Here is a 27,953-nt window from a genome sequence, read left to right on the forward strand (position 1 = left end):
GAAGCGCACAGCGCCAAAAACTTTCCACACTGGGATGGGAAAGTTCGAAAGGAACGCTTTGCTTTCCTTCCTCACAGATACGATCCACGCAGGAGGAAGGGATTGGATATAAACATCGAGCCGGTGGATAAAAGGATTAGTTTTTTGGGGGGAGGACAGGGGGGGGCAAGGTGATTTATTTAATTTTTACTGAAGATTTCGCACTTTGGATCGGCTGCATCCGAAGATTTAAAAAAAAAGAAAAAGAAAAGCCCACGATCGCCCGGGTGGAAGAGAAAATGCTTTCCTCTCCGCAGCCTCGCAGTCTGGTGAGGTTTGCCGTGTTTTTTCTGCCGTTCGTGGGACTGGAGCGTGGATCGGGGGCCCACGCTGGGACGTGCCCCCCTCCCTGCGTGTGTTTTGGGGAACTTGTGGACTGCGGTCGGGTGAAAAGGGGCCGAATTCCAGACACGATCCCGGAGTGGACAGTTCAGCTGTGAGTCCTCGTGAAGAGAGTTTGTCTGTTTTCTGTGGAAACTTTGTTTGTATCATTTATGACCAGGACATGGTTTGTGCGCTCAGTGTAGTACAAAAAGGAAAAGAGAAAGAAATCACAGAATCCAGTGGTGTTGACAAAATCCCTTGTTTTTATTTTATTTTTTACTATGATTTATGGTTTAAAGATACCAATATTCATACAAGGTCAACTTGAATACTGTTATAACCAAAGAAAAACTCTTACAAGGTTGTGTGTCATTACAGTCAGACCTTGCATGTCATTCACCCAGAGATCAGAATTGTCTCAGTTTTTCGATCATTCATCCTGAGAAATAAATGGACAGATTTTTCATAAATCAACCAGAGATCGGAGTTGTCAGATTTTTCAAAAGCAACTTTGATCAATCAGGTCAAAATCGGCTCCATTTCCAGAGATGCACTAATTAGTCAGGTAGACATTGGAAATGTTGGATTGACTTCATACAGATTCACCAATCAGGGATCAGAATCAGCCAGTTTTCCACAGATGAAAAGCAGAAAAGGTTTAGGGACCTTTTGCTTTAATGCAGAAATGGGAATAATCTTTGCCATTTGTTTGACTGTTTTTTTTATTTGAAACTACTCTAATCTACAAACCTGCAGGATATTGGCATCAGCCAGGTGAAGTGTGATCGGTGCATTCCTAGTTTTGTCTAAAGTCGGGTCATCTTTTTCTCTCCTCCTGTCTTGTCATGCGGCCCTTTGTTGTGGCAGCGGTTGTAATTACAGTAACAATCAACTACCTGATCCCTCCCTTTAGAAGTAATTGAAACAAAGCTGCTGCTGTGTTTGTGATGTTTTACAGTGCAGTAAGTCCGCAGTGATTGGGCCGCCTCAGTGCAACGCCGTGCCTTCAAAACAATTCAAGCCTAAATCTGCAAAGTTGAACTTCTTCCTGAAGTTCCACTGTCTCTTCTCGTGTTTTTTTTTCCACTGGCTCCACAGGCTGAGTCCGACCTCGGGTCTCCTGGAGCCACAGCAGCATGCACAGCCTCAGCTCTAAACTCATATTCCTCTCTGTCTTCTACTTTACAGATAATTATTCTTGGTGATTTTTTTTTTTTTTTTATGGCGCTGTGTTAGGATTTAGCTCTTGACTCAGCGCCTGCTGAAATCCAGTTTTTCTCTTCTGCTGCTCTGGAAACTTGCGACTTGCCAGAGAAAACAGACCCAGCCTGCGCCTCACAACCAAAAAAAAAAAAAGCAAAAAGCCTGGCCTGCCAAAGAAAATTGAGAGAAAAGGAGGTGGCGGGGGGAGTCCCACTCAGGGGGAAAAATTCTTTTCACTCTGGCATGCTAATTTACGAGTGGCTCTCCAGCACATCTTAAACCCCTTACACCGCCCGACTCTTTGTTTTCCAGCACCCCATTATTTCTGCTGAATTAGCAACACCGGGGCCAGCAGTGGTCCTGATCGGGGAGGAGCGTGTAGAAAACTCCCACTGATAGGAGAGAAAAAAAAGGATGAAGATTAAGCCAACGGAAACAGACATGTTTTCAAATTACAGTTTGAAAAGGGAGGAAAAAAAAATGTTTTCAAATCGTTTCAGTACAGAAAGAAATTAGCTTGAGTGTTTATGTTATTACAATGATACAATGCAAAAAAACCCCAAAAATCATTATGATATATACTTTTATATTATTTTTAGGGATGAACTGATATGGCTGATCTCAATCTCAGATATTAACAGAAACAAATATCGGTTGTCAATATCAACCCAGTTTTATTTATCGGACCGGTACAGACATGGTAAAATATGACTAATATTGGCCGTTACCGATGTTAGTGCCAATGTATTGTTCATCGCTAATTGTTTTCATTTTAATCCTCGATTGGTCTGGATGACTCTCACAAAATATAACAAATTAGCATGTGTAGGCTCTAAACGGACCAAACGACTTTGACCTTCGACCTTCTGCTGGTAGATCATTAAAGTTATAAAACTACAGCTCCTTACAGTAGAATGATTAGAACATTTAAGAAATCCTTTGTGGCCCGTTTGAATTAACACAGGTGGAAACATCTTGCCGTAGAATGCAATGCTTTTACCAAAATGACCAAAACTACAAAGGTGAAAAAGTTTAAGTGGCAAACTAATAGGACTAGGAAGCAGACCCTAGACATCAGCTTTTGTGGTTATGTAGATATTTATAATATTCTCCTACATTGTCTAGCTAACTATTGGGAATATGCGATTGCCCTGCTGTGCCCAACATTTCCTCTTAGGGGCTCCACTACAAAAATATGAGTGCCTCAAAAATTTTAACAGCAGCGTTTTAGCTAGAGTTAGCTAAAAAGCTAAAGCTATAACAATAGCATCTAGGCTAGCACTGGCATGTTCACCTACAATAACATACTCCATGCAGTCTAGAAAACCCACATAAAAGTTAAAATTAGCTAAAAAGCTAAAGCTATCTAAAATACTAATCATAGCATCTAGGCCATCTCTAGATGAGGTGATAACCTAGATATTATCATCTAGACTATCATATGTTAACAGCAGAAAATTTTCTTTTAGTTAGGGACTCACAGAAATGAAAATATTGGGCGATATAGATATCTAATATTAATATTGCTATTGTAGCTGAAAACCGATATTTACAATACAGTGAACCCTCGTTTTTCGCGGGGGTTACGTTTCAAAAAGAACCCGTGATAGGCGAAACCCGTGAAGTAGTTACCTTTATTTTTTTTTACAATTATTATACAATGAAATACTCCATAATACATTGAAACCAAAGAACAAAACCTTTTTACAGGCCCAAGCATTTGTTTAACAAATAAAAGTACTGTATAAACGGGGTTTTTTTTTGTTGTTTTTTACAAATAACTACTGTACTGTAAAATAATAATTTTAATCATCAATACGAACTGAAGGCTTCAAATTGCGGAGATCAGCACTGCGACACCGCGACCCGAGACATTGGATTAGAACGGGAGAAAATGAAAAATGATTATGATATAAAAATTTTCTTCTAATGCCCGCTGTGCAGGTGTGTTTTTTCGAGAGAAGAACATAGTTATCGGTAGTTGTTGTCGCTCTTTTTTATTCTGGGCAAAAACATTCCTGAAACTGGCAAGCTGTTTTACGTACGTGTACATATTAAACCGCAACGTTATTGACACACAGGTAGAGAAGAGGCGAAGAGACTGTTTAGCCAATCAGAATGCAGAACACAATGCACGATGCCAGTCTGTGAAAGAGACCGTGAAAGGTGAACCGCGATACGGCGAGGGTTCACTGTATATAAATTTCCCGATCCTTTGGACACAAACAAATAACACCTCTGACATTGCTTCTCTACTCCAGTTAAACACAGGACAGTGTCACCATGACAACTAGAAACACAAACGGCATCAAGATGGACATAAACATTCGTTGTTAATATCAATAAGAAGGACTAGAATTGACCAATACTGATGTTAATGCCGATACATCGGCGTTAACAAACAGGGGTTTTACAAATCCGTGTATTTGATTTGTAAAAACCCGGTTTGTGTTGCGATTGAATATTCAATGTTTAAAGTGTTCCACATCCAGCTGAACAAACAGACTGGCCAGGCAGGACAACGCTGCAATTGTACAAAATGTTGACGTAGCAAAAGAACCTGGAGCTATTTTAAAATTGTTACAATCAATCTACCAAGTACTACAAGTAAAACGTAGCGCTCATTAAAAAGACGGAGCAAAAGGTTGTTTCACAAAATGCCAAGTTGCTCATTCCAGCCAATGTTCTTCCACTGTTGGCATCTTACCCCAGGTGGTGTACCTCACCGCAGCCAAAAACTGGAGAAAGTTATAGCATAAATATATAAAGCATTAACATTTCCAATCAAGCTGCCAAAAAAACAAAACTTCTCTGCCCTTTTTCTCTGGCATTGATATGAGCAAAAGTAGATAAACCCTACAAATATAATCATGGAGGAAAAACAAGGAGCAACCAAGGAATGATTTAGTCCCATGACTGGTTTCTGGTTGCATGGCACACTCTGGAGTCCTGCTCATTGTTGTATAGTGAAAATAAATGTGATAATTTTCACACATAAAAGAAGCATTTGTCAATACTAATACTTATTTATTTATTTTTTTAAAACAAAAGCAAATATACAGCAAATTTGGGGGGAAAAAAGTATGAATAACAAATATTTCTACCAGGATTAGAGCTAACAACAGTTCAACTTTGCTACTTCATTGGTTTTAGGCAATGGATCACATTCAAAAGCTACAATTTATCTAAAGTATACCTGAAGGTGTTATTTTTATTTAAAAAATGACAAAGTTCCATCGATCTAAGTTCCATAGACTGAGGATAGGCATTAATTATAATGTTTCTCCTTATTGGGAAAAAAAAACATTTTAGTTGTCAAGATTGATTTATCTTGACAACTAAAATGTCCAATTCTGACAGCAATGTCGAAATTGTTGTTTTTGTAAAAAAAATAAATAAATAATTCCACTGTTGGTTCCAAGAGAGAGTCAGCAAAATTTCATAAAATTCTAAAATATGATTCAGTGCCGTTACTGAGTGGAGGTTTAGTGATAAAAATGATTATTATTATTGTTTTTTACATCAGCGGTGTGCTGAAGAAACCTAGTTAAAAATTGCTATGTTTTTGTTTGTGGAGCTTTCATAACTGTGGCACTCAGACACAGACAGCCATCATTAACCTGACAACAACCTGAGAAAACAAGAAGCTGTTTTCACTCTTAGCACAATGAGAGATGCACAGTATGTTGGCCTCAACTGTGGTATCAATGCTAGTCATTTTCTTACATGTCATCATCACTCCGATGACCGTTATTAACAATCGATTATTATTTCAATGTTGGATTGCTTAACTGAAGCGATGTCAGTGCTGTGGTTGTTTTTTCCCTGTCAAAAGGCTTTTCACTGTGCATCTCTCGATATTTGTAAAATATTGGTCCATATCAGTTATCTGCCATAACAGCTGAAGATATCGGCCCAGATTTTCATATCAGTGCATCCCTAACCACAATAAATTCCACAAAACATCGTGGCAAACTTTATTGCTCATCTCTCATCAGGACTTTTCACACTTCATAAAAGATCAGGAGCAGAACTCCTGGGAGGTCGTCCTAAGCTCCTCCCACTGCAGCATTTTATTAGCCTTGCAGCCCCGCCCATTCAAAATCGCACAAGCACCGTTGAGCATCAACAACATCCGGCTGCGAGAACAGACTGATGTCATTTTGTTCTGGCAGATACAAGCCGTTTTTTTGTGTGTGTTTTTTTCCCCCTAACGCCTGATTACGTTCAGATTTATTTTTCCGTCAAATGAGAAACAAACACGTAACCTCCCCCCGCTTCCAGTGTCTCTCGGTGTGAACGGTAACAACACGCTCTTTCGGCGTAAAGAGAAGCAGTTTGCGGTGCCAGATAAGGAAGTGGCTCGGTCTGCTTCCTGCGGGGCAGCAGATGCAGGTTGCAGCCTGTACGCCAGGCTTCGTGTTATCTTTCTTCACTCAGAGCCTTCTTTGTCAGGGAAATGGAAGTGTAGGGTCTGCGCAAAGTTTATCTTTGGAGCGTGATAGGACACCTCCAGTGGCGGGGCGACAACAACAACAACTTATCGTTGGAACACGGCGAGAAAAGGGGAGGGAACGGAGGGGTCAGAGGTGGGGGTTTGTTCCAGCAGAGTAAGGAAAACTCTGCCTGATGTGTTCATGAAACCTTCAAAACAGGCCCAGAAAATCCAGCAGGTTGTCTCCGAGGTACAAAAGGCGTTTCTCTCGCTTTTCCCAGCAATACAAATACATTAGTAGTTGTTAGGTTCCCCCACTACGCTCCCCTCCTAGAAGAGTTTCTTGATGGATTCCAGATGAGGGAGGTATGAAAAAAACAAAAAAAGAAGAAGAAGTGTCTGGCACCGCAACGTTGATCGTGCGCAGCAGTGCCAGTAACGCCGCCGCTTTATGGTGCATGAGGCCCCGCTTGCCAAAGTTCTGCTGCTGGTTTTAAGGCTCATTTTCAAAAACAGGCAGCAGACACAAGAGCACAACCCAAAGCCGAGCCGCAGCCAAGCCCAGGACCGGGCCGGGCCGGGCCGGGTGCAGCCCAAACACGAACACGACTCAGACAAAAGCAAAACACACGGACACACAATACACAGTCTGTGTGGGCATGCAACAAGTCCTGTGTCAGTGTCACTCAGTCTACCTTACAGTGCAATAATTCTGAGGAAAATAGGATGGTGTCAGAATATTTTCCAAAAAATGTAGTGAAATATATAAAGGGTGCATTTCTAAACGCAGGAACGTCAGCAGTTATTCCTGCTGCTGACACCAGAAGCCAACGTATTGATTATTGCAGTTATCACCACTGATCGGTGAACTCATCAGCCAGCAGAAAATGTCATTCTGCATGTGCTTTCGTGCATAAATGGGAATTGTTTTGTAATTCTGTAATTTGCTGCCTGATTCCAAACTACAATCGCTCAAAGAATCTACAATCGAGAGGTCGGGAGGTCGGGAGGTCGGGAGGTCAGGAGGTCAGGAGGTCAAGAAACCCAGAGATCAATAACAACCTGGAGAAGCCTGACTGGTTCATCTCTCTTAATAATCCTAAAACATTTTTTTATATTATTTTTCATTCTGACACACAGACTAAATTATATGTATGTAATGAACATACAGTAAATTTACCAAATGATTCCACCCACTTCTCTTTTGACTCCATGTAGAGTAACATGAACTTACTAGGCTGGTTCATCTTCGCCAGGCTGTTTGTGTTTTTCGTGATCGCCGTATGGCTGAGGTAGCTTTTGAAAAGCTAATGCAGTAAAGGGGAGACAGAAACAGATTTTCCAGATAAATTCTGACTTAGCAAATATTTGCCTCACATGACTGATTAGCTGTTCCTGCAGTTAGAATCATTAGCATTGCATTTTTTTTCTCTACGTCTCTTGAAAGCTTGTAAAATCACCAGTACTTAGTTGACATGATGGAAAAATTACAATTTGCTCTACAACACATTTCCAAAAACCTCTCTCTGAGATTTTCTGAGATTTGTGCTCTATGCCAGTTGGTAACCACGGCTTCCTGTTTATTGCAGCCATGCGTAGCGTCAACATCTGATGAGATTACACCTCGCGTTGCCTGGTTGAGTCGCTCCAAACCGATAGATAGAAACGCGGCTCATAATTCTTTGTGACATTTTAAAAGTTCGCTCAAAATTCATGTGAGAATTAAATGGAAACATAGCCACTAAAATGACTTTAGACTGGAGGACTGTAAATTGATGCCTCTAACAAGTCTTTGCACAATGGTAAGCCATGCTATTGGCAACAATCTAAATGTGTAAAACATAATGGACGATGCACCATCTTCTTAACAGAACTTTAGACCATAGAATGGAGAATTTTGTTGGTTTTGTACTTTGGTGTACCTTAATTCCAGTACCCAGCCTGTGCCTGTTAGTAAGTCAGAATGCTGTTAATCTTTCCTGCAGGTCATTATGGAAGATCGGAGCTTGTGAAAAGTGCAGTGCATTGATGTTTACTTCTTCCTCCTTTCACAGGGACTTGAGCCATAACAAATTGCAAGTGCTCGACGGGAATTTGTTTTCCAGACTGCCGCATTTAAAGGAACTGTAAGTGTTCTTGGTGTTCTCAGTGTTTACCCAAGTTAATAATAGTCTTTTCCATCCTTCGATGTACTAAATCTAGCAATCTATTTCTGTTCTCTTACTTCTACAGAAAGCTGAATCACAACAAACTGGAGGCAGTACCAGATCTGGGTCCCTATGCTTCAAACATCACAACCCTCATTCTGTAAGTAAAGGCTTTTGGATAACCGTTACATTTGTCTATTGTCGCCTCAGCCTGGTTTTGATGGTCATTCTCTGCCAGGACTATTACAGTTGGTTAAACTCATGAGTTGGGAAGTTGTTTCTCCCAACTCAGCCAAACCCAACTGACTGGACTAGTTCCCAGACCGGCCAAGTGTTTGCAGACAAATGTCACCAGGACGAATGGAAACATTTTTCTTCCGTCTGGAAAGAGACTTCAGCATCAATTTAGTCCCACTCTTTCAGAGGAGAAGTACCAGATATCAGCTTTCAGACAAAAAATAAAAGCCTCTTGACTTGTCAAAATTTTATCCCTTGCAAACTGTGAGCTCGTAATCGTCTGGAGTCTTGTTTTGCAAGACGTGCTTTCAGAATCACACCAGATATTAGTCTGTGAAACCTCAACAATTTTCATTTGGTCTGTGGTGCATTTCTCAAAACTACCCAGTGAGAAGTTGTTGCGGAGGAATGTAGATGTTGCTGGATGAGGCGTATTCCTCATCAAGCCCCGACACGACAGTCGGCAACAGCCGCAGGCCGCGTCAGTCAGTCAGTCAGTCAGTCAGTCAGTCAACAATTTGTTTGTAGTTTTCGGAAAGAAATCTCACCTCCAGCGACAATTTATTTCACGAAGAAAAAGAAATATGAGCTGGATTGCCATTCTAAAGTCTCCAACAACGCTCTTCCAACAAGGACGTTGATCCTCCTGCAACTTTAATATGGGTTGGGTTACAGTTTAATCCTTGCTTGGCTTCTAATTTGGCAAAGTGGCTCAGATACATTAAAGTACCTCAAGTGAAAAGGTATGCCTTTCCCTTAATGGTCATAAAGGAGTCTTGGCATTTTAATGAGCACACCAAGTGACTAAAGCTCTACACCTCTGAATTTCATGATTTCCCTACAGTAATATAATATAGAACAGTATTACGTTATGGGGCAAAATTCCAACAGATTCCAATTAGAAAAAATATTTTAATACTCTCCATGCCCGAAGTCCAGTCATTCACTCATAAATAGGCAATATGCGGGACTCCACTTCCTCTTGACGATGGAAAAGAGAGGATCGCTGGGCACAGTCACTCGGACAGTGGGCCACTGACATGAGGAAAGAGCCGTCTTGTAATCAGAAAGTTGTGAGTTCAGTTCCAGCTTTCTCTTCTGACACGTCGACGTGGCAAGGCGCCGACATCTCAAGGTGTGTTACGGTGTATGAATGTGTGTGGCAAAAGTACCGCCGATGCTTAAGTAGAAGTATGGATACTTGTGTTAAAAATGACTCTGCTGAAAGTAAGAATACTGACTAAAATCTGATAAGTAAAAGCAAAAAACTACTGAAATGTACTTAAGTACAAAAGTAAAACATAACTGTCACCTTCAATGATACAGGTGCTTACCTGGAAGGATTTCTGTTTTTCAGATTTGACAAAGAATTTTTGAAGGCCTCATGGTCTTTATGTTGGCTGAAAACACAGAGCATTTGCTACAAATCATTCTTGGAGCTGATGAAATGAAAAGAGTCCTCTGAGACTGCGTTCACACCAGCCCTGTTTAATCCGCTTTCACCGAATTCTAGTCCGCTTCGTTTCAGGATGTGTGAAAGCGTAATCGGACTCTGGTCCGCCTACAATCCTAAGTCTGGGTTCAGTTAAAGTGAACTCTGTTAGATGATTTAAATGTGTTGTCTTATCTTGGCACTATGTATCTCTTTTCAAAGTTTTATGCAATTTAGACATAATTTAGGATTGGAAAAAAGAAGAAATATAACAGAAATGGAAGTAACCTAGATATGTCAAGTTATAGCAGTGCAAGCCTCATCTGGCCTACAAACGAAACATTGCATATATTGTTATTATGGGGTACCAGTATGCCACACCAATTACACTATGTATCCCATAGTGCTTTGTAACGGCTAATTGTCCCATAAGACAACCTGTAGTTGTAGGAGTTTCTGTTAGGGCTGCAGTGGTTGTTTGTACCCAGACACATGCAGGAGGTTTTTGTGCGGAACTAAGTGTACAGTGCAATGTTTTGTAGTGCAACTTTAAAACGTGACACCAAAACAAAACTATCATTAAACTCTGCAGTTTGGGAAAAATTAAGGTTTTCATGCAGTGAAGGTCAAACCAAAACCCTATGTAAGTGTGCATTTACATAAAGTAAATTTAAATAATAATCTAATAGATTTCCATACAGTAAGGGACCTAAGCGGTAGAGGCCACTTTTTTTATCTGTTTCTTTTAATTAAGGCAAACCATATTATGATTTTAAAGCTGAAGTAAAAGTGCTCTTGACCCACTTATTTTTTTGTCCAAACTCCAATTTTAAATACATATTCATTTTATTGGTTTGTGTTTGAAAAAACTGGGACAAGAGCAAAACTTCAACTTGTTTGCTTTCACATGCTATCTTCATTAGCTATCACCTCTTTCCCCCTAACGTTCAGCAGTTCAGTGTGATTTCTCTTTTTTTTCCCCCTTCTTTTTCCACCAGTGGGACATTTTTCCAGAATTTCTCTCTCTCCTCCAGTTTCTCCAAGCTGGGAGGGTTGTAAAGGGAAAAAAAAGGACCTCAGGGTATCAAATACCACTTATTCAAACAGCCAGTCAGACAGAGCGGCAGCGCTCGCCGACTTCTTTGACCTCGCAGCTTAGAGTAAAAACAAATGGCAATAACCCTGCAGCTGGTAGTAATTGAGCCGTGATCATCTTAATTAATTGAACAATTTCCTTGGAATTTTTGAGGGGTGGGGGGCGGACCCCCTCCTCCAGCCCCCACCAAATCCCCTGTGTTCCAGAAGGGTTCAACAAATGACCGTAGAGATACCAGGTTAGATTAGACCTACAAGGCGCTGAACTTCTTGGCATTTCATCAGAGATAAGGACTTTGCTGAAAACGAGATTTAGAAACCAAAACAAGTAGCATAACAATCTTTTGTGACATTTCTATAATAAATATAAATATGTGTGTGATAAGAAGTCTGTAAGAAACCCCCCCCCCCTCTAGTTTCCATCAGTCAGTTTGAAGATTCAAGACAACAACAAGGCCCTCATACTCTTAGAGAGTTGCCTTAGCTAGGCCGGCCAACGAGCTAAAACGCAGAGTCTCGTGTGTGTAAGATATCTGACAAGTTTAATATGGCGTCTCAACAATGAATGCAGCGCTGGTTTTCATTACCGGCGCCACGGCTGTGAGAGGGAGTCGTCAGATTGCGCTTGAAAACTCTGTTCTTTTTCCAATAGGAAATGCCACACAGACACACACGCCTACACACGCACAACCCAGACACACCACGAGTGAGAAGGTTTAAAGGGAGAGAAAAAAAAAAGCTACTTTCCGTTTGAAAAGCTTACTCTATTAAAATTATTTGCTGCTTAGTGGACACGGCTTCACTGAAAACACATGTCAACAACAACAGCGTTTGGGAAAGGCTCTCACGATTTTGCATAGTTTGACGGTTTGTGGGGTCTGGTTGAGGGCCCAGAGCGCTGGTAGATTCTGGCAGGTAGCAGCTTGAGGGAACCCAATCGTGCTTGTATAACAAATGAGAATCTGGGACGTAAAACCCTGAACGATTATTAACAACATCTTTGTTCCAGTCATTCACAGCCTTTGCCTATCTAATTTCCCTCTGGTATAAGCTTGAAGAACTAGTTAGACCCCATGTAGCAAACCTTCTTCTTTTCTTCCTTGCCTCAGTGACCGGTCAGGAGAACATAAAAACTGAGATACCAGTGGTATCGCCCAATGTGCATGGAGACCCCTCTGTGACTCTCCCTACAAAAATGTCTTTTATTGTGTTGGACTACGGCTGCAGAACGTTTCAGAGAAAGGCATGTGTCAGTTACCAGTATCACCATAGTTTTAGGGATAAGAATAATTTCTGCCTTTTCCCGCTTAAAAAAAATAGTAATTACTTCAGGGGTGTCCAACTCAAATCCACATTGGGCCAAATAGGCAGCTTGCTTTTCCTCTGTTTTGTAGCTTTCGTTTAACTACAAAACGGGGAAAATGTCACCATCTGGTGCAACTAACGTGACGAGAGCGGGGGGCCCAATACGGGATATGTACGGGAAAATAACGATACGGCAGGAAAGGGGGATTTAAAAAAAAGTGTTGTTTCCCGACCAAAAGGGGAGACTTGACAGGAATGCCTAAGGTACACCTGCTGTCTGAATTCACTACCCACCTCAAGACCAGATTATTGTTGATTAGAGCTGATTTTTTCTGATGATGTACAAATTCCAGTAAAGGTCACCATTTTTAAAAGTGAACGTTGGTAATAAAATACCTCTAAACCAACTGAGCAGCGGAGGCAAGGACTGGGCCTGCAGTCTGGTGCATCAGAGGGACTCTCTCCCTCCTGTCCACTCTGCTGCTGAATCCACACACACAAAGACGGCACTGTACAGCTCTGTTTATAACTAAGCAGTCCCTGCACTGCAATTTAGGAGGCGTGCAGCTCAGGAAATTGCTGGCCTCTGCCGAGGCATGCTTTCACTGAGGGAATGGTATTCATCAGTCAAGTAATTGGCGGGTAACTTTTTTAAATACCTTGTTCGTAATTACCTTATAAACAAAATAACACGTCGCCAAACCTGAGGGTCTGAACAGCGACGTTAGTCATGTTTAACAATTAGCTTCCTGTTATAATATATGCAAGCAGCATCAGCTTGGAGAAGAAAAAAAAAAGAGGCATGTCAGAGAGTTTCATGTTAGGTGGTAGGTTTCGTGAGATGTTTGACTTTTTTTTTTTCCAGACCGCGGAGGAATTTACAGTCTTCACTGTTTGCATATTTGGGAACAAGACACCGTTTTGCGCCACTAGTCAGATACGAAGCATTCCTGCAATTTATAGGAGCAACGGTGTCTGTATTTTCAGAGCAAACAACAGGATCAGTGGGATCTCGGAGGAGCAGCTCGGACCCTTCGCCTCCCTGGAAACGCTCGACCTCAGCAGCAACAAAATAGTGGAAATAAAGACCAGCTCCTTCCCGGCTCTGCCTCTGAAGAACTTGTGAGTTTTATCCTTCTTACATGGCCTGAAATTTCTTTTCTTTTTTTCATATTTTGCCACATTTCAACCAAAATATTTAAGGCTGTACATTGGGATTTCGATCGGTTTAAGACAAAAGTAGTGAAGTAAAACGGAACTGATGCAGCGTTTGGTTCTTTTGTAAGACTCTTCCACTTCACAACTATGCACAGTGGTTTGTCGGTGTAACACGATGTTAAATGAACGGCACGTTTCAACAAGTTCCTCCGAAATCCTTCAGGTTCCTCTTCAACAATCGCATCTCGTCTCTGGAGTCGGGCTGGTCCACCAACCTGGCCAGCACTCTGCAGGTTCTTGAGCTCAGCCACAACCGGATCTCCAACATCCCAGCCAGGTTCTTCCAGCTGCCCAACCTGCAGCATCTGTAAGCTCTGCGCTCCTAGGAAAGTTGTGTGTTTGATCGTTGCACCTGCTAGCTCCTTCTGATTGAGAACACTGCATTTGTTGGTTTTTTCCCCCAGGGATTTGAGCAGAAACCAGATTCGCCGGGTGGAGGGCCTGACTTTCCAAGACCTGCCCACCCTCCGCTCGCTGAAGCTACAGAGGAACCGCCTCTCTGGGCTGATGGACGGGGCCTTCTTTGGCCTCAGCAACATGGAAGTCCTGTAAGTTCACCTTATGATCAGTGCATGCCGAGATGATTCCCTTCAAACTTTCCCAGCTGTTGCATGAAATGTTGCCATGTTCTCGTTGTCTGCAGGCAGCTGGGCTTTAACAACCTGACGGAGGTGAGCAAAGGCTGGCTGTACGGCCTGGGGGCTCTGCAGCAGCTCCACCTCGAACACAACACCATCAGCAGGATCCAGCCTGAAACCTGGAAGTGTTGCCAGAAGCTCAGCAAGCTGTGAGTCCATATTTTTCCCTCTCTCTGGACTCCTTCCCCTCTCCAGCCAGCTTCGCTATTCCATTCGCCATCTGAACCCCGGACACTTCTACGTGCTGCTCCGCCTCCCCTCCTCTGCTTTGCTTACACTTCAGTTCCTCCCGCCACCAACCAGACAAAGCAGAGTCTCTGTTGCTCTGCGGATCAGTGCCAGTGTTAAAGCTCTGCCAAGCTACTACACACCCTGCCTTTTCTGTTCTGCTCTTATGTCTCATGAGACTTTGGGATTTTTAGTTTTACACAGACTTCAGTAATTTTCCAAACCATGCACGTTTGCTCCTGGTAGGCAAGGACTGGGTAACAGTATTGAGGATTAATAAGGTTTTGAAAATTCAGCTTTTAATGAGATGAAAGAGAAATCAACTGGAGTTTTCTTTGGCACTGCTGACCAGCTGGCTGAGACCCTGGTCCCAACCCTGGTCTCAGCCAGCTGAGACCCTTTCTAGAAACAGTTGATGTTTATTATGTAGCTTGGACTGAGAACCAAACAGCATCTCGGAGACAATGGGCTGCGGTTACTGGTGTCAAGGTGTACAGAACCTTCCATATGTTTGGTTTTCATACCAATGAACCGTTCTACGGTTAAAAATCCTTCTAATGACAGACAGATGGTTCTAGATTGTTTACAAAAGTTGGGAATCCGGCTTAGAAACTGAACCGTACCGCTGACTTTGTCTTGAATTCACATCACATGATTTATAGCACTGTGTTATAAATTGCATTTCCCCTGACACTGGAGCCGACTTAAAACATCCAAAAGTCTACATGCTAACCAGTTTTTTTCATACACGCTAGGCTACATGATGGTGAGACATTGTATCCATGGTTACTAATGATTAGAGATGTACCTTCTCCATACTGTAATATTTGACTGTGTCTTACTCATCTTGCTTGCTTTTGAAGTGTATGAACATTAATCTTCTTTTCTTGTAAAAGTTGTGCTCTGCTAATCCCCGAAAAACTCTGTCGGGCTGCCAGTCCTTAAGACTGACGGCTGCTATCCATTGGCGTCTTTTCCCTGATCAAACGGTTTCGTGTGGAGGCTTTATGCTTGTACTCCAAATTTAGCGCCACTCACAGGTCTGGAGGACAAAAAACTGTGTCTTAAGCCGTTCCTCTTCCGTGTGAAACGGTCCGATGCAGATCTGGGTCTGTGGGGGTTTTTTTCGGGTTTTTTTAACAACAACCCATTTTAGGAAAAAAAGTGATTATATCATCATTTACATATTTGACGTAAATATAGTGATCGTTTTTACTCATTGTTATTTTACCACCGGTATCTCCTGCCTTTCCCTTGGGAGCAGATTCCTTGTTGTGGTTTTTCCATCAGCAGCCGGCTTAACGTTCGCAAAGTCCAGCATGCTTTTGGACTCATTCGCTTCGGGTCTTGCTCTTATCTTGTAAACAAGTTGCTGGTGAGTCAGGAATATGTCCGGCCATCTGATTTGTTCTACTTTGGATCAAAAAAGGGTGTCCTCTATTTTTTAACTACATTCTCCCAAAGCAGTGCACATATTGGTTTTGACTACGTCCGAATCACAAACATTCAATACATATTAATGGAATTGACCAACATGAAAGAGTTTGTAACTGTGAACTGGAAGGAAACTTTTTCCCTGAACAAAATCCATCCATCCATTTTCTAACAGCCTTGTCCCTATTGGGTGCTGGTGTCCATCTCCAGCTAACGTTCCGGGCGAGAGGCGGGGTCACCCTGGACAGGTCGCCAGTCTGTCGCAGCCAGAACAAAATAACAGCAGAAAAAAGACTCTTTGCTGTAATTGGATCTAAAAAGCATTGACTCTGGGGACATTAATATAAACAAATGCCACACTTTTGTTTATATTGTTGCATGGATATTAGGGGTGTGTTGCTGTGCTAATCTTCCTTGATGTTTTTTTTGGGGGGGGGTTTCCGCCCTGCAGCAACTTGTCCTCGAATCACCTGTCCAGGCTGGAGGAGTCCAGCTTCGACGGCCTCAGCCTGCTGGACGAGCTCCATGTGGGAAACAACCGCTTGAGCTTCATCGCGGGCGGAGCGTTCCGCGGCCTCTCCAACCTGCAGATGCTGTGAGTTGAGTTCGAGTTACAAAAAAACGGATTGTAAATGTCACCACTGAGTGCGTACGGAGGCCCCTAGGGAACACGGAGGATTTTTTTTTTTGTTTTCTTTTGCGTCACCTCTCAAAAGTATTGCGAGTTCCATTATTTCCTCGGTCGGTTCGTGACATTTTCCGTCTGAATGGTTAATAAAAGGCCGTTTCAGTTCCATCTCAACCTTACTCAAACAAACATGAACATGCAGTCCATAAATCAATTTTCAGTCGGTTTTGTGTTAAGAATATATAAACACGTTTTTAAATGTCTACATATTTGAAATATTTGTGACTGTATACATGATAGACCAGAGCATATTTGCTCATTTATTGCGAGGGAATTAGGATAGGTTCCCTCACAATACTTTTTGTGAGGGAACGTAGAAGACAAATCTTTCCCCATGTTTGTTATGTGGAACAAAAAAAAGGAGAAAACAAAAAAGGACAATACATGCTATCCTTAGCATTTAGCTAACTTCAGTACTGGAGTGGAAATATTGCGTCTGATTTGCTTTGGGGATGTGAAGTAGATTATTGTCTTGATGTGTCTGCGCACACAAATAAAAAAAATAAAAAAAGGAACTCAGACAGGCACAACCGCAACCTCAGTAACCCCCCTGACACACACACACACACACACACACTCCTCCCCACACCATCCTTTCCTCTGTCCAAATTGCTCTCCCACACCGCATCCACCCATCCCCCAGCACCTCTCCTGTTCCCACAGAGAGGCTCAGTAACATTTCCCGTAGCGGAGACTAACTACAACCAAATGTGAGCGGCGCTGCTGAGGTCATTGCAGGGCAGGTGTGCATCTAGGTGGACACGGACTGCTTCAGGGCTTCAACAATCCCCGGCCTCCCCCTACACACACTAACATGAAAGCACACACTCACACCCTTCCTCAATTTCAACCAGCCATAGCCAAGCATGCTGAGGAGGAAAATAACTGTTGGAAGGCAATAAAGAAGCTAAAGGATCAAAGGAAGCAATTTTTTCTTTCTGGGAAATTCTAGGCTTTTGGTGATCTAGATGTCATTTTCTTTCTGCAGATAGCAGAGAGAGAAAGCGTTTGAGTTTTCCTTGCTGGAAACATTTCAAAGAAACATCAGCTGGTTAGATTATGTGGCCACGGTGGTAGTAATTACAAAATCCAACGGCTGACTATTTAACATTGGGTGAAAAGTCTTATCTTATGTAGAAAGTTGTAGTAAGAGAAAGGAAAAAAATGACGCAGCTAAGCGGATAAACGAGTGTTGAGTGTTTTGTTTGCCTGCTAAAATCACATTATTTGGTCATTCATTTTGGACTTATTGCTAAGTTAATATTTGGCACGAAATACTTAAGAAAACATCAAAATCCCACCAAGCAGAGATTTTTACAGCAGGTTTACCTTTTCCACCAATTGTTAGAACAGTATCTGTATCTGGGAAAAGACCTTTATGGATAGGCTGGGTTTTACTTCCTATTTAGACGCTTTGTTTAGCAGCTCCAGTTTATAATTAAAAAGGTTTTCCAGGGAAATATAGTCAGTGGGTTCACTAAAAAGCTTATTTTACATATGATAAAACAACAGAATCACTTTAATAGCTCTTATTGATGGTGTTGGTGTTATGGAAAGATATTTAAAAACTTCATCCATCTTGTAGGAGGTTTTTTGACCCCCGCCCCCCAAAAAAGGGGCAAGTAAATTAGGAAGTGCCAAAAAGAGGTTTAAAGGATCATTTGGAGCATAAATTCAATGTCTGATTGTGGATTTTTTTTTTTTTTACATTGTAATCTCTCTTAAAGGGATCTCCAGAATAATGAAATCTCCTGGACTATTGAAGACATGAATGGGCCGTTTTCTGCTCTTGAAAAGATGAAAACGCTGTAAGTTAGTTGTGTCTGATAGATCAAATTGCCTTAATAAAAACTAAGATCTTGTAGTCTGATGCAGCCTTTTGTTTTCATTCTTCCAGGTTCCTGCAGGGGAACCAGATTCGCTCGGTGACCAAAAAATCCTTCTCAGGCCTGGACGAGCTGCAGCACCTGTGAGTCGGCTTCGTGTTTCACTGATTGTTTTCAAAAGTCCGAGCCGTAAACAAAGCGGGCCGAATCATAAAAGGGTGTTTGTTTGAGCCATGGATCCAGACTATCTTCTCCTTTTCCTCTGCTTTGATGTGGAGTCAAGAAAAAGGGGAACAAAAGCTGCCATTAGTATCCTTACATGTGAGCCAAAACTATATCGATCACAAAGAGAGACAAAGTGGAGACAACTGTGTGTGTATGTGTGTATGACATTTCAACAACTGCATTTGATTCTAATTAGAACCAATGCCAGAGCTCAGAGCAGTTCAGAGTCAGGCCTCTTCTGATTAACAAAGCGATCTGTTGCCCAGAGTTTTATTGTTTTTTTCTCTCTCTCTTTCTTGTGATTGAAGATTGTAAAAATGTCTGCAAAAAATCTCTCTGAGAACCTTATCAGTGCTGATGCCTTGTCTTTGTTTTTTCTTATTTATTTATTTTTTTTCTTTGTGCATAGAGATCTGAGCAATAACGGCATCATGTCCATCCAAGCTAACGCCTTCTCCCAGATGAAAAACCTCCAGGAGCTGTAAGTGTTGGCACCACAGACCGCTGACTTTCTTAACATCGACTCCAAACATCAACAGTTTGATAATATCTTCAGCAAGGCAGTGCATTAGCATTAGCCTTTTACCTTAAATAAGCTGTTAGCTATTTTTCTTACTTATTAGCCATGTTTAGTATACTGAATGGAGTAATGTTCAATTACATGGAACATCGTAGTGATGCCCCACAATGCCCCAAAATGAAGCTTACTGAAAATTTCAAAATAAAAGCCTCAATATTCCTCTCAGGTTAGTGCACCGCCTATGGCGGTGCAATAATATTAGCCTGTATTATCTTCAGTGTTGTATAAAGTACTGAAATCTCTGAGTCAAGTAAAAGTACAAGTACCTCTCCAAAATATGACTTTGGTAAAAGTCGAAGTCACTGACTGAAATGTTACTTGAGTAAAAGTCTTAAAGTATTTGAAACTTCTTGTACTTAAGTATGGAAATTACTGTAAAAATGGATGTACTCAAGTAATGTAATGAAAAGTACAAGTAAAAAGTAAAACAAAGCAAATGCAGTTTGAATGACATTTTTTATATTTTGGTAAACTTGTCAAATACACTTAAAATAATGTACACAACCAAGTGCAGGCAAAATTAAACCTGCTAATAGATATACCTGCAGGCATCATTTAGTTAAGAAAATTAGGTGCTTTACCTATAGCACAAGGTTAACTTAACCTGCTTTACAACTGAACCAGCTTCTTAGTATACCCTCCAGGACAGAATATACAAAGTTTTTGTAAGCCTTAAGTTTTCCCTTCAAGTAAGGTCAGTGCTGAAAATGAGAAAAATAAATAGTACAGAAAATGCGGCCAACATGAAGAGAAAGAGCTGTTACGATTACTCTACTTCACAAATCAGTGAATCAGTCAATGCTACAGTCAGTAGGTGGTGCACACAACTAGTCATTATGCAAAAGAAAAAAAGAATTGGGAGGGAAATGCAGCTTATTGGCATCTGTAAACCTGGTTTTGAACTTGCATGCCTTTCCTATATTCGTTAAATTTAGTCTAAATTGCTATCGCTATGGCTTCTGTCCCCCCTCGAACAGAGGAGTCTAGGTAGCCTGCTACAGTCAACATTAGGCCTAAGCTAAATACACCACGTGTGGAACTGAAACAATGCCAAACAAAGTTCATTTATGGTCAAGATTTCACAATACAGTAGTGCCTAGTGACCAAACTATAGTTACTGAAACAGGAGGATTATAACCATTTCATAAGACGTTACCTCGATGTGTTTCTTCAAGTTGGACGGGGAGTTTTTGTAAGATAGAATTTCCATGTGACTGCTACTGATTGCGAGACTTGCTTTGTGTTTAATGGGAGAAGCGAAACAGGTGTATCCTAATTAAAAGTAAAGAAATCAAGAAATGCCAAAAAATGTGGAATGAAGATAAGAAAGGAAGAAGATTATTTGAAGTACAAAAGTCAGTTTGAATTCGAAGCATTAATGAACGAAACAGAAGAGAAGAAATAATAATTAGTAGATTAAGAGTAGGTCATACCTACTTAAATGACATGCTTTATAAAATAGGGAGGAAAAATAATGATAAATGTGAGAGATGTGGAGAGAAAGAAAATGTAGAACACATATTGATGAACTGTAAGTCAAATGAACTCGAAAGGGAAGAATTAAAGAGAATAGTTAGAGATATGGGGCATGAATGGAATCTTAAAGGTATATTAGGAAATGAAGGAAACATAACAGATATTCACAAATTAAGGAAAGCATTGTTTATTTATCTTAAGAATACAAAATTAAAAAGTAGAATTTAATAGATATGAAGTAATGCTTCTACACACTCATGTACAGTAGGTGGCGGTATGCACCTTAAAGTTGCTTGTGATCCGCCATAATAGAAAAGAAGAAGAAGAAGAAGTATCCTATTGGAGGTGATGAACAAGCCCAGGCAAGCAGGCTACGGACTTTGTTCGGTAGCCTACTTGCTACTTGCTAATCAGTAGGTGGGGTCAAAACACTTGCGTTTCTCTCTCTCGCTTTTTTGTAACGAGTAACTAAACCACACATTGAAAATGTATCGGAGTAAAAGTACGCAATTAAGTTCGGAAATATAGTGAAGTAAAAGTGAAAGTCATCAAAAATTTTCATACTCCAGGAAAGTATGAAGTACTCCAAAATATACTTAAGTAAAGTAGTGAAGTATTTTTACTTCGTTACTATACAACACTGATTATCTTTACCTCTCAGGTTAGTGCGCTGCCTTGCCCAGCAAGGCAATGCATTAGCATTAGCACAAATATTAGCATTTCACTTCCTCCCACTATAAGTCTTTTCCCTAACATAAGCATTTTAGCTATTTCTTATACATTAGCTATATTTAGTATACTCAATGGAGGAAGTGAATGTAAGACAACATGCTAGTGATACCCACATGCTACTCACAGCATTCATGCTAACATTAGCATTTTGACTAATTTTAGCTTGTGCATTAATTTTAACATACTAAATGTTGCAGGGGCATGTTAGTCAACATTCTTGTGATTCTCCACATGCTACTTTGTAATTTTTTAGCTAAGCTTAGCATTGATGCTAATTTGTAGCATCACAATGCTGTGTCCAAACCAACAGGCACACTTTGGCAGGCCCCGGTTAAATTTCTTCAGGAATTTTCTAGTTATACACTGTAATGCAGGGACCTTAAATCCCCATTTTCCCATGTAAACACAAACACAAATAGTTTTCTCAAATCTCCACCTTGGTCGGACGTTTTTGTAAACAATTGTTTTAGTGATATTAAACAGAGTTTTGGAGCGAATGAAAGACCAAAACACATACCGTTTGTTTTCCCAGGTATTTTGCTACGTGCGAACTAGGCCATCAGTTCTGTCAGGAACCAGAACTTCCATTGGAAGAAAGTCAAAATTACCTCTCTCTCCCATTATTCTGACAATGGGCTAACTGATTCAAGACCTCCTTGAAGTAATTAATGTAGCCAACCTGCTTAAAGCAGTAAAGGTTTACTGTCATTTAAAGTAAGGCAGTTACAATAAGTTAGTCTCTTTTTCCTTTTTTTTAATAAATATCTTTATTCAAATACTTACAGGAAAAAATCCTCCTCAACTCCACTTCTTAAACATCTTGTTTTCTCTGATAGAACATTAACTTATGGATTTATGAAGCATGTGCTAAACCAAAAGCTTTTCGGACACCTTCTCCTCCTGGTAGGCGTCTGAATACCTCCAGTCTCCTGTGTGACTGCCAGCTGAAGTGGCTTCCCATCTGGGTGGAAGAGCAAAGCTTCCTGCCCTGCGTCAATGCCAGCTGCGCCCACCCGCAGATGCTGAAGGGCAGGAGTGTGTTCTTGGTACGGCAGGAGGAGTTTGTGTGTGGTAAGTGCATTCATTCCTGATACACACAAGCCGTTTAAATTGGGTACTTTTCTTCCCTGGCTACTAAATGTTAAATTGTAGTAGTTTGTGCGTCATCTGCATACATGTTGACGTTTTTTCTTGTTCGTCCAGATGACTTTCCAAAGCCCAAGATAACGGTGCAGCCAGAAACCCAGTCAGCCCTCAAAGGAACCAACGTGACATTCGTCTGCTCTGCCGCGAGCTCCAGCGACTCCCCCATGACCTTTGCCTGGAAGAAAGACAACGAAGTCCTGAACGATGCCGAGATCCACAACCAGGCCCACCTAAGGGTGCAGGACGATGCGGGAAGTGAGACGGAAGTCACAGAGTACACCACCACATTGCAGCTGCGGAACGTGGAGTTCTCCAACGAGGGGAAGTACCAGTGCGTCATCTCCAACCACTTTGGGTCGTCATATTCCTCTAAGGCCCGGCTCACGGTGAACAGTAAGTTTGGTGTGTGCTAAATTGTTAGACACGTCTCACCAGACCCTAGACTCCAAATCTTAATCTGTTTTGCTTTTTCAGTACTTCCTTCTTTCACCAAAACGCCAATGGACTTGACGATCCGGGCAGGAGCGATGGCTAGGCTGGAATGTGCGGCCACCGGTCACCCATCCCCTCAGATCGCCTGGCAGAAAGACGGAGGCACTGACTTTCCTGCCGCTCGCGAGCGTCGCATGCACGTCATGCCTGAGGATGACGTCTTCTTCATTGCGGGTGTCAAGACGGAGGACATTGGTGTCTACAGCTGCACGGCTCAGAACACAGCTGGAGTTATTTCAGCGAATGCAACTCTAACTGTTCTTGGTGAGAAAGTTACCCTACACCTACCAGACCTTTACTATTCCGTAGTTTTTCACAGTATTGTCAAAGCTTTTTCTGTATTTCTTTCAGAAACGCCCTATTTCCTGCGCCCTCTCACGGATCGAACCGTGGCCAAGGGCGAGACAGCCGTCCTCCAGTGCATCGCCGGTGGAAGCCCTCCTCCTAGACTGAACTGGACCAAAGACGACAGTCCCCTAGTGGTCACCGAGCGCCACTTCTTTGCCGCTGCCAACCAGCTCCTCATTATTGTTGATGCTGCTGAGGTGGATGCGGGAAAGTACACTTGCGAGATGTCGAACGCTCTGGGCACGGAGAGGGGGAACGTACGCCTGGCCGTCCTGCCGAACCCCAACTGTGACTCTGGAGTGCAGAGTGGCGCCGGGAATGTCATGGGGAGCGGATCAGGGGCAGATGATGATGGCTGGACCACAGTGGGGATTGTCATCATCGCGGTGGTTTGCTGCGTAGTTGGAACTTCCTTGGTCTGGGTGGTCATCATCTACCACACCCGCCGGCGGAACGAGGACTGTAGCGTCACCAATACAGGTCAGAGGTCACTTGGTTTGTCAGATTGTCCAAGCATCTAAACTTGCATTAACACGTGACCTTGTCCTCCAGATGAGACCAACCTACCTGCGGATATTCCCAGCTACCTCTCCTCCCAGGGAACACTAGCAGACCGACAGGATGCCTACATCCCGTCTGAAAGCGGTAGCAGCCATCAGTACATAGCATCATCCTACAGTGGTTTCTACCTGCAGACCAAAGACGTGAACGGTACCAACAATGGCCTTTTCTTCTTTGACTTTAAAGCTAAACGTACTGAAATAAAATGTAAGGTTGTAGTAACATTGTTCACCTGGTTACCCTTGGTAGGTCTTTGTCAGCTGGATACAGGAAGTGAAGCTGATATGGAAGCAGCCATCGATCCTTTGCTTTGCCACTACCAAGGTCCGATTGGCTCACTGCTTTGTCGCGATAACATATATCCCAGTGACCCATCCGAAGTCTTCACAGGTTGGTACAAGTCTTGATCCGGTTCCAGAAGGATTTTTAAAAGGGCCGTGTTATGACTGTATTCACTTTTTTTTTAGCTTTACATCATTTGACTATGCTATTCCTTCATCAAGAACATACTTGGAGTGTTGCCTTGATTCTTCCACTCATTTGAGAAATCCTTCAGTCCCAGCTGTGTGGACCAGAGCCTTCCAGCATACCGAGGCTCCCCCACTCAGCTACTTCAGACTAGCCAGCAGTAATTAGCAAACTCCTGATGGAAGTGTGCATCTGAGGAGCTTATTATAAGAGCTACTTCTCAGAGTAAAGCCAGTAAAAAAAGTTATTAAAGGGTTAATAGAGTCGCCATGTTGTGGTGACTTTCTGAAGGCGGAGTTTCAGGAAGAGCAGGAGTTTTTAAAGAGAAATAGACCCAATTTCAAGGTGTTAAATTATATTTGATATATAGCTTTTTTTTAACAACTGTAGTTACTTAATTGAGCTAAAAAAAATGGTGCTATGTGCCACTTTAAGCTCCAGATAACTAATTAATATAATCTCTGCCTTTTCACCCTCAGGTTTTTCAATTGACCAAAAGCCGGTTGGCATGGAGTCTTACAGCGGCAGCCTGACCAAACCCAAAACGATGGACATTTTGCTATCGGAGCATTTTGACGTGTGCCCGCCCTCTCTAGTGATGCAGCTTCCAAACACCAGCCTACATCAAGACCCTACGCCTCAGCAGAGGGACCGGCAGACAACGGCGGATGAGGAAGATGCTTTCGACTGTGGAAAACCTCATAAATGTGTCTCTCCCTGCAACACTTTCATGGGTAAGTTGTCGATTAACCAATCTTTTTATCCGGACTTGATTTTGCCTAGGCAATGGAATGACTTTTAAACATGTTTTCCTGCAGGTACGTTTGGGAAAGCTCCTTGGACTCCCCACAAGGACCTATACATCCCGCCGTCAGTCACGTATCATGGGATAACTCTTCACGAGAATCCTTACACTGCTTTGGACGTTGACTCGGACCTCGAACAGAGCATCAAGGACTCATTGGAGCAGAGCGGCCGTGTGTATGAGCAGCCGTTTGACGGCCGTAGAACTGATGCCATCTCACAACGTAGGATGAGCTCCTAGCTGATCCAACTTCCGATTTTTCATGAGAACAACCAAAAGGAATAGAAAAACACGAACATTTCTACCTCACTGAATGGACACTTTGGCAATAAAAGATGTCTGTAATGTGCAACAAGTGAATGTAAAGGACAGCTTCACGCAAAATAGCACCGGTTATTTTGCTGAAAAAACAAGATTCTGTTAAATAACGTAGATGAATATATACATTTTTATATAAAGTTTATTATATTTTGTAAATTGTTTATAAACAGATTTGATTATTTTTGCCTACTTTTTTTGTACAAATACTTTGCAGCCGTGGCTTTCCTTTTATGTCCGCTTTGAATAAAGCAGTGTTTTGCACATGTGTAAACAATAAAACGTGTCCTGCTATGCTCACTTATGGTTTTTCAAACCCTTCAAAAAGACGATCTGTTTCACATCTGAATATGGAACAGATTCATCACTGTTCTCTCAGAGCACAGTGTGGCGTTCATATTCATCTAAATTCAGTTCAGATTTATCCAATATATATTCAGATATAGGTTTGAACACATACTGTTCCAGTTCAATCCTAATTATATTACAATACAGTGGAAATTCAGTTAATTATTTGATGCAAACTGCTGACAAGTGACCTCATACAGGCAAAGGGGACGTCCCCAAAAACTCGCAACATTCACCATTACAAGCTTGGTGTCTGCACATCCTTAAAAAGTCTTCAATTTGCAGTTGTATGTTCGATTCCCGTTCTGATGACCTTTGCCGCCTGTCTTCCATCTCTTTCATTTCCTGTCTAACTACTCTCAAATAAAGGCTGTCAGAGCCAAAAAAAGACCTTTCTAAAAAAACAATTCTTAAATTTTTTAAAGACAAAAAAAGTAAATGGAACTCACATGCATTAATGACAGGTCTTAAATTGTGTTGGGGAAAGAACTATTTAATCTCGTACGTTTTTTCGCACTCAGACATCATTGAGGCGGCTGAGGCTGCTAATAACTGGATGCTAATATACTCTTGCTAACTAGCTAGCTAGCTTTTTAGCATAGTTATCGTGGATAAGTACAAATTTATCACCAGTTAGCTGAACAACAGTTGTTTTTGCCACTGACTAGCTTCTGTTGCCAACCCATATGAAAGTAGGTCCATTCTGCACCAAAAACAAACTTTTGCTAAAAAGAAGAAAAATAACGAAATACTGGAGTTAAGTAGCAAGAGCAGCTTCTTAAGTGACTCCCTTCAGGAAAAGGACATAGCTAAACATGGAGGCAGTGGGCTAGATGGACTTTGTGCTGGACAGAAAAATAAAGAGATTGTGCAGATGATATTGTTGGAAAAAGATATAACTTGGCCAGAGGTAAAAACAGTACACAATAACTTCAGCTGTGGTTCTGTCTAGAAAAGGACACAGCTAAACACAGAAGAACTGAACCAGTACTTTCTATAGGAAACAAAAGATGAAGGCAGCACTAGCTTTGTAGTGCTTCAATCCAGGAAAAATAGGAAGATAAAAGAAGGTGTCATTTTTAAAAAAAAACAAAAACAAAACAATACTATGAAAAGTTAATAGAATCCGATTGCTCCCTTACACAGAGACTCATATAATTACAGGAGTATTCCCTAAACTATACTTTCTACGAGAAAGAGAAAAAAAGAGAGTACATAAAGTTATTGTCAACAATACCTTCATCAGTGTTCATGTCCCTTATTACAGAGCCAACAGCACTTTCTATGGGAAACGAAAACAAAGGCAGCATTCAGATTTCTGCTGAACTAAAAACAACAAAAGACAAAAACAACTCAAAGAACATGTTGTGCAAATAAGTACAAGTTTTGATGAAACATTGGAGCATAGTTTAGATATATGCTGTAAAAGGGCATTCCCTTAGAGCTTGTTATAGATCAAAAGCCAGTGGAGGAGGATTCAGAAAATCTCTTAGGTTGCGATAGTTTTCTTAATTTGTCTTATTAAATTGACTTTTAAATGTATTAATAATAATAATCCCGTAGGGATTATTAGACAGATGATTTTAACGCACCACAGCAGGAGTCAGAACAAGGAGAGCTGGAAACAAAGACTGCAACTCAGTAGGATGTGGAACATAATTTGGTTCATCATGTTTCTCATTTAAATGAGCACATATGTGGAAGATTTTGCCACCAGTAATCAAACAACTGACTGGCCTTAAAACTTTTACATCTCATGTGAAGAAGAAATGGCTCAAACATGTGAACACTAAAACTGGTACAGCAGCTAACACTTATTCCTTATTATTTACTGTTATTTTGTTGTTTTGTGTATTTAATTTGTCTTTTTTCCCCATTTTAAAAAACTTTTTTCATAATAGTCTTTGTACAGATCAACATCTTGTTTGTCTCGAGGTGTTATTCTACTGTTAATTCGAGATGTTTCTGTGTATTTTTCCATGCCGATGTACTTGACGTAGTGAAGGCTCCGAACGTTTGAAAAAGTTTTTACGCCCTCTTGAGGTGGTTTATGGTATATGCCAAAAAGAATAAATGCGCTAAAAAGCAGATGGAAACAGATTTGCCGAACAAGTTCCGACGTAGTAAATTGACACATCCACTGCTCAATCTGTGCCTTACCAGCGGCACGAAACTTGGAGAAATGTAAAAGTCCAGACCTCCGAT

At 41.4% G+C, this 27,953-nt stretch overlaps 1 protein-coding gene across 1 annotated transcript; it reads left to right on the forward strand.

Annotated features, from left to right (window-relative positions):
* The first annotated feature begins 278 nt into the window (after positions 1-278).
* Positions 279-25,700, forward strand: lrig3 (leucine-rich repeats and immunoglobulin-like domains 3). The gene is made up of 19 exons (XM_032589396.1): positions 279-475; positions 8,056-8,127; positions 8,234-8,308; positions 13,205-13,339; positions 13,599-13,742; positions 13,840-13,983; positions 14,079-14,222; positions 16,187-16,330; positions 18,151-18,231; positions 18,321-18,392; positions 18,884-18,955; positions 22,170-22,333; positions 22,466-22,801; positions 22,883-23,164; positions 23,252-23,728; positions 23,801-23,959; positions 24,059-24,199; positions 24,757-25,011; positions 25,096-25,700. The coding sequence occupies exons 1-19, from the start codon at positions 279-281 to the stop codon at positions 25,320-25,322; spliced, it is 3,321 nt and encodes a 1,106-aa protein (XP_032445287.1). The 3' UTR covers positions 25,323-25,700.
* Positions 25,701-27,953: the final 2,253 nt, after the last annotated feature.

The sequence above is a fragment of the Xiphophorus hellerii genome, chromosome 17 (genome assembly GCF_003331165.1).
Source record: "Xiphophorus hellerii strain 12219 chromosome 17, Xiphophorus_hellerii-4.1, whole genome shotgun sequence".
NCBI lineage: Eukaryota > Metazoa > Chordata > Actinopteri > Cyprinodontiformes > Poeciliidae > Xiphophorus > Xiphophorus hellerii.

Coding starts and splice junctions, on each gene's coding strand:
- lrig3 (XM_032589396.1), top strand. CDS start 279: ATGCTTTCCTCTCCGCAGCCTCGCAGTCTGGTGAGGTTTGCCGTGTTT. Junction 14,223..16,186: donor TGCCAGAAGCTCAGCAAGCT/GTGAGTCCATAT, acceptor TCCGCCCTGCAG/CAACTTGTCCTCGAATCACC. Junction 25,012..25,095: donor TCCCTGCAACACTTTCATGG/GTAAGTTGTCGA, acceptor GTTTTCCTGCAG/GTACGTTTGGGAAAGCTCCT.